Raw genomic sequence first — 7502 nt, 5'->3', positions numbered from 1 at the left:
TTTATCCAAAACATGTTGCCTCAATTACTGCTTGTAATATGAACCTTATGAGATCAGATCTTGAGGTTAATAGACAAAATACATACTGTGTTTCAATTTTTATTTTTCAATGGCTTTCCATCAATGTGTGTCTTCTCTGGAAAATAATACGATGCCACTAATCAAAGCAAAATGTTTGTATGTATGTTTCCCTTACAAACCTCATGTTATGTGTTGCTGAAGTAAACCCACACGTAAGTGTATTTGTCCAGCAGAATGTGTACATTGTATTGTATCCATGTCAAAAATAAAAACAATACCAACAAAGAAAGCTCTTCAAATCTAAACGTGGTTTTTGGATAGAAGCAGGTGACAGGAATTGCAAAAAGCAGTGGTGAATCTGTCTTAAAAACAACTCTGTTGTTACAGCACCTCAATAGCTAGCTACACCAAGGACTACCTTCTGTCATCCTTGCTCAAGTGGACGTACAAAATTACACTGGTTGGAATCAAATTAGTATGCAATAAATTGTGAATTAAAAATCACAGAGCACCAAAGGTGCTTTCCTGTATTCTGTAAGAAATGCTGTTTCCCAGGAAAGATGCATTAGTTCTCATTTCCAAAATACATATTAGTTCCCAAACGAGACCCAAATAGTTTCTTCACCAACACAAAATTTCATATACATCTCTGTGCTGTTGAGTTGCTGCCTGTCCTGCGGCTGATTACATGAAAGCATAAACAGCACCATAATCCTTCTAGACAGTGTGGCTATAATGGGGGTCAGAAGCACTGGATATTAAAGGCAGAAGTAAAAAGGACTGGAGCTACCACAGAAAGTATAAATAAGAACAGTCTATTAACTAGACTATGAATCAGAGACCTTCAAAATTATGTTTTAGTCTCCTGCACCCTCTGCTGGACTACATCCACTTCTGCTTTTCACTTCTTAGCCTTCTGTCTCTATCTAACTGAAATGTACGGACAACTGAACAACATGAAATAATGCACAGTTTATTGTATTTTTATTATGTGGTCCAAAATTATTACCTTTTTCTAAAATGCCCAACACACAATAAAATGAAATACTGTCAAGTAATCAACACTGATTAATAAAATATCCCAAAAGAAAAATATCCAATTAATGCCATTAACAGTGTAGTAGAGGTATTTGTTGTTTAAAACCATTTAGTTAAAATGCAGACATAAAGCTTCTGACTAAAAAAAATAAATGACCTGAGTTGGAAAAGAACCAGAAAATCAAAGAGTTGCAGACTCTCACCAATTCTTCTTTTCATTACAAAATGAGAATGAAAAATCACAGATCAACAAAAACCCCCCTCTCTCAGTCCTAACAGGCTTTGATGCAGTTCAGTGCTCAGCCCCAGGGCAGGAATGAGGAAAGGCTCCACGCAGGTCAAAAGCTCTGCTGAAGTCAAACAATTCCACCTGTTGGCCCTTGGTCAATGTGAGGTTCCTCAAACAGCCATGGAATGAGCTCTTGCTTGTGAGGCAGTTTTGCTTCACATCAGCTGAAAAACAAATGTGAAATATGTAGACTGTATTTCCAGTAAAAAGAAACAATAGAAAGACCTAGGTTATTATTCACCTGCTTCCCCTCCTTCCTCAACAAGAGATAAAAGCAATGAATGAGTATCACCATGTTCCATTCATGTTTGGATATCTGGGACATCATTCCATGGACAGTCACTGCTGCCTTCAACCATAAGCCATGGACTGGAATAACTTGGGCAGAGGTTGCAGGAATAATTTGTCCCAGGGGAAAATGGAAGATGAGAGAGGGGAAAAGAGAGGAGAAAGGCATTCTAGAAAGGTATCTTTCAAGTTAAAATTGAAACTGGCAGAATATGAAGCAACAGCTGAGTTGTACACAGTCATGGACTCCATCAGCAATCCAAAACATGAGGTTGGAAGATAGTCCAACTCTTCTTCCATACAACCTGTCAAACAATTCATTCAACTTCTGCAGTACTCACTGAACTGAAGAATTTCTCCTTTCTCTATGAACCCTGATCTTTACAGACAAAGCACTGAGAGAACAATTAGTATTACAATACCTTACTTAAAAAAAAAAAAAAAAAATTCACAAGATGCTGATAAGGCCATTTTGGTATTCAAGGAAGACCAAATATTGATCAAAATCTACCTAATTAGCATTAATTTATTTTTCATAAAGCATCAAAACCTTGTCCACCAGAAGGTTCTGTAGCATTTTAAGCTATTATCCCTAAACCTTTCCAAATATTTAAAAACTGAGTTTGCTCTTTAAACCGCATCAGTCTGCTTTCACACAAATGGAAATATCATAACTGATAAACTGTAATGGCTGTTTCAGAGACAAATGGATATGGGCATTTTATGCTATGTGTAAAAGCGAAGATATTCAAAGCCATACAAAGCCTATTTACTCTCAGTACTGATGTGTTCATGAAAAAGCATGCCTTGCAGAAAGGCCAAACTCAAGATGTTCAAAACTCAATCCTCTTAATGAATACATTGTCTCAGTACAAATTATCAACTAATGAGTAGCACAACTTAATTGAAAAGTAATTCAATTATATATGTTTTGTGTTACTATTTTTTTTATTTATCATCCTAGTACGAAAGACAGACAGAAGGGAATTTACACAGAACGTAGGAAATACATGTTCACCTGCAGCAGCTTGACTTGTGCCTGCACAGCCCCTGACTTGAAACATCGGCAAAAATAAAGCAGAGAAAGCCACTATGGAAACCTTACTTAGATGAATGTGAAGAAAAACCTTGATATTTAATTTGACTGCAAAAGAACCATACCTCAACATACACAGGCAGGGACATTGTAAAGTCTGAGAGAGAGTGTGAAAGACAAACCACATAGAGTAAATCCTTCTCAGAAACTAAGGAGCAGGTTTGTGTAGGAAAGTGATACAAGTTCAGTTGATCTTGCCAACACACTCAACAGATAAATGCAGTCCTCCAGAAAGATGGTATACACAAATAATACGCTGTGATGTCTGTGACAACGTGGGAAATGGCAACTATGATTTATAACTCCATCAAGAACTTCATGAATAGGGGATGGTGGAGGAGAAGGAAGAGAAGAGGAGAGAAGAGGAGGAGGGAATGATAAAAGGAGAGGAGCAGAAGAAAAGACAAGAGGAGAGGGGGAGAGGGGAAGAGGAAGAAAGGAGAAGAGAGGAGAGAAGGAGAGAAAGCGGGGACAGAGTGCTTGCATCAAGAGCCATTTTCATGAGAGCGAGACCAGGAGGGAGGGAAAGGAAGAGAAATATTATTGTACCTACCAGGATAGCCTCCAACATAAATGGGATTGTTTGTATCTGCAGATGTTGACTGGATGTAGGGATTATCAGTTTGGACTAAATTCCCATCAATTATCAGCGAAATGCGATGTTTGCTTTTGTTTGCTTGAAGCTTGTGCCATTTTCCATCACACAAACTATTTGTGCCTCTTGGTTCATATGTAGCTGTTATTCTGCCAGCTCCATTGTTGACATGAAATAAAACCTGTATAAACAACCAGATGCCAATAAAGATATAAAGTAAGAATGCATGAACTAATTTGCGTAGATAAAAGCACAATCATGCTGGTGCAGAGACTTCCTTCTGAATAGATGTGTGGTAATTATGCAAAGTTAATGTTTACTTTGATGGATAGAGTGTGCCCTTATTGAAGTATCTTTAAAATCAAAGATTTAAACCTATCCATGCAATGTTCCATGGGGTCAGCTTGGATATACTTCCCTTGGGACTTCAATGTTTCTTACAAATAAAAATCAAGCAATTTTCTCACAGAAGCTGAGACTTCAGATATGAAAGAACATCCACTGTATCTAATTGAAGAGGAAGAGAATAGACTGAAAGCACTTCTCATTGTCAATACATGTATTGATTTACTTCATGTATATATTTTTCAAAGCAGTACACATTTCCTCAACTCTGTGGTGAGGATTAATATGTAAATATTAACTGAAAAAGCATGTCCCACAGAAACAGTGACATTTAAAATTGTCTCTAGCTAGGAAGTTTTGAATAAAAAATGAGCCATTTCTGAGAAAACGAAATACTTAGAGCAATAAAATATACATTTTTTATGCAGGAGATGAGTGGAGAACTATGTATTGATTGTTAAATGGTTTATGGCACATACAGGCCAGTCGAAATAGAGACTGAGTTAATTGCTCATGAATATTGAAGAAGCAATTTTAAAACAGTGTGCTTTGTACATGCAATGTGTTTATCAAGGACAAGGGTAGCTCTATGGCAGAAAAAGTATTAAGCTATAAGGAGGGTGTATATTTGGTCTAACATCCAACATGTGTAGTACAGGAGGTCACAGTGGCTACAGGCCAACATAAATTACACTGATTAAAAAGGAAAAAACTTCCAGTGACTTCTGCTAATCTCACATTTTATTATATAAAGGTGATGAGAAACACTGAAATGGAAAGTCTGTCCCAGACTACTTCTGTGGGGATTTGGTTCAGACATTTTAAGTCTACCACATTTCACTGGTGTCTATTTAGTGCTACCAAACAGTTCTAACCTCCCAGCTTTAAGTAAGCCTTGTGAAATAAGTGTGCCAGCACAGGGCAGCCTACCTTGCCATTTACAATCTCCAGCCCAATGGCATCAACCTTAGCACTGCTGACTCCAAGGAGAACACCATGTACTGCTGTTGTACGAAACTCCAGTGTGATGTTCACATCAGACCGCACTTTGTAACCTTCTCTAACTGAAAAGAAGTTATGAGCTTTTAACAGAAGACTTGTAACCCATAGTACAAAGTAGAATACGTTCGTCATCATTAAAAGACCTAAAAAGCTTGCTAATTACTTTGGTGGGATACAACCTTGCGGAAAGCCCATTTTCCAGAGTCTTAATTCACATTTTATACTGGAAAAGGTAAACTTCCAAATAAGCTTTCTTTCATTAATGTAGACTTAATACATTTTATCTGATTTGTAATAAACAGTAAAGAGCACAAATGTAATAATTCATGTTACTTCAAAAGTCCCCTACGTCTTTTGTCTCCATGCCCTTTTAACAGACCTTAACATCATCAACATGGATATACTTAGCTGAAGAAAGAGACAATTGATTTCCTTTTGAGTGCTAGAATCATTAGCTCTTTCATTGGTAGAAGATAACCATTTGCAGAAATGACTGCTTTTGCACATATGGAGTAAACGGACTCAGAAATAAATATGCAGGGCATATACTCTTTGCGTGAGTCAACTACATACACATAGTTCCAGCAAGACCTAAAAAGAGTACGTTTTCATTAACATTAATTCAGTAAGGTAATGTTTTCATTTAATGACACTTACCAAGAGCAACAAAGCCACTCCCATCAAAGAAAGTACCATCCTGCACTGTTACATAGCACTTATTCACAGCAAAGATAGAGACAGGGCTCTTGTTGTCCAGTTGTTTGCTATTAATAGTCATGTTACCAATGCAGGCAGGAATACTGTGAGTCACCTAAGCATATTAGAATAGAAGAGTTAATGTGTAATGCAAACTGCTGCAATGCTGTCTTAGTGATTCACCTGATGTTACTGTAAATAAAAAACTCTCTGAACCAAACACAGCAGGATCTAAAATATTTACATAATTCAATTTCTACTATTTCCTATACTTATACAAGGTTACAAATGTACATAATGTCTTAAAATAAATATTGTTTAAAAACATTCTCTACAACACTCTCTACAATAGTTAGGGTTGGAAAGGACCTTAAGATCATCTAGTTCCAACTCCCCTGCCATGGGTAGGGATGCCTCACACTAGAACATACCGCCCAAGGCTCTGTTCAACCTGGCCTTGAACACTGCCAGGGATGAAGCATTTACCACTTCCTTGGGCAACCTGTTCCAGTGCCTCACCACCCTCAGAGTGAGCAGGGATACACCCAAGAATTAAAGACATTCCAAACATGCTTTATCAAATTAACAAATAAATAAAAATTTTGTACATTTACAAATACACATCACCAGAATTCTATTCAGGAAAAAGGTTCACTAGAATTTCTCTCTATTACTATTTCCAGCAATTGCCGATTCAAAGCATTAAAATATTTGTTAGCCCCATTATCCAGTTAAAAAGCATGGGTGAAAAAAGTATGCCCAGGAATTAAGAAACATTGTTATCATCACCAGAATCCTCCCTGAGATGATGGGCTGCACAAGGAGTAAGCCGAAAAAAACCTACCCTTTAAAAGCATGTGTAAAAAGTGTGTTTTAATCTCAGACAGCTAAACCCAGCCTTTCAGAGATATTTAAGGTACCTAACTCCTATGTGAATGCAGGAGGACTTAGGTACCAAAATGCTTGAGATTCTAGGTCATATTTTATTTTATATAATGAAACACAGGAATTTATATTCTTTGTTCATTTTTAAGAGGGAGATTGAGAGAAAAAAGATCTATTACTAAAACACAAGGATACAAGACCAAGCTAGAATCACTAAGCCATAGAAAGTTGGAAAGATCTATCTGGTAAAAGGTCATTACTTTCTTTGTTGTTTCTCTCCTAAGTACTTTTTTTATGCCCATCAGAGGCAGGACACTGAATTAGATGGGTTTGATGCAGTATCTCATTCTAGTATTGCAAAATATCAGACGCCCCAACACCTCAAACCTTCTTACATTCCCAAGATTCTTCGGCACGTAGTCTAAGGGGAGTCCTCCCACGTAGAGCTTCCCCTCCACATCCAAAGTGCTACCATCTCCCAGAGCACTGACTGCTACTAATTCCTGTCCATCCACAATGATTATACCTTTTCTTTTAACATATTCTGTCTTTATCTGGAAAAAAATGAGAGCATGCAGACATAAATCAGTAAGCTGAATATGTTACCTAGTCATCATTTGCCACAGAAGTAAGCAAGACAATTTTTAATGCTTAGATTGCTTTGACATGCTGTACTAAGGCATCCTCTCGGAATTCTTGGTGAGGCTGAGGCCATTTCAGAATGTAACTGAGCAGCTGAACTGCTTCCTTGCCTCCCCAAGGGCTGACGACTGCATGCTGTCCTGCATAAGTTTTTCAGTGTTTTAACAAGCATTATTTAAATCCACCAGTTTATTGCCTTAGGATATGAGTACATGAGTTTGAAGAGGAAAGTACTGTGCTGGTCTTCTACAATTATTGTGCTGCCCTCCAGTGAAGCCATCTCACCTCTCTGAAGCACACACTCCTATGCTGCAATTTTATGATGGGCAGTGCCGAATTTGGCACGACCAACAAGCTTTCCGGTTTTGTCCCACCTTTCTTCATGCCCCTATGCCTTCCTTACACTAAAACAAATACTCACATGCAGATGAGGGTCTTTATTTTAAGTCAGCTAGCCATTTATTTTTCCCTGGCTACTTTTAGCCCCATTCAGAATCCTGACCAGATTCAACATCAGGTTTCATGAATGTTTGCATTGGTAAGGGGATAAAGTAGTACAAGCAGGATGATAGAAGCAGATGGCAGAGAATAGAAAGAACTGCTTC

The 7502-nt window shown here is 37.7% G+C and overlaps 1 protein-coding gene across 1 annotated transcript in view; it reads right to left on the bottom strand.

Annotated features, from left to right (window-relative positions):
- Positions 1 to 1351: 1351 nt before the first annotated feature.
- The window catches only part of LAMA1 (laminin subunit alpha 1), a gene marked incomplete at both ends in the record, with an annotated part of 115440 nt that continues 109289 nt past the window's right edge, over positions 1352 to 7502 (bottom strand). Inside the window, 5 exons of the mRNA XM_080611385.1 lie at positions 1352 to 1512; positions 3286 to 3508; positions 4603 to 4736; positions 5332 to 5485; positions 6651 to 6809. Of these exons, the coding sequence (XP_080467511.1) occupies positions 1352 to 1512; positions 3286 to 3508; positions 4603 to 4736; positions 5332 to 5485; positions 6651 to 6809 (831 nt within the window). The remainder of the gene's footprint in view (positions 1513 to 3285; positions 3509 to 4602; positions 4737 to 5331; positions 5486 to 6650; positions 6810 to 7502) is intronic.

Source organism: Psittacula echo (genome assembly GCF_963264785.1).
Source record: "Psittacula echo genome assembly, chromosome: 2".
Taxonomy (NCBI): domain Eukaryota; kingdom Metazoa; phylum Chordata; class Aves; order Psittaciformes; family Psittacidae; genus Psittacula; species Psittacula echo.
The sequence above is the reverse complement of the archived record's forward strand: the minus strand, read 5'-3'. Positions and strand labels throughout refer to the sequence as shown.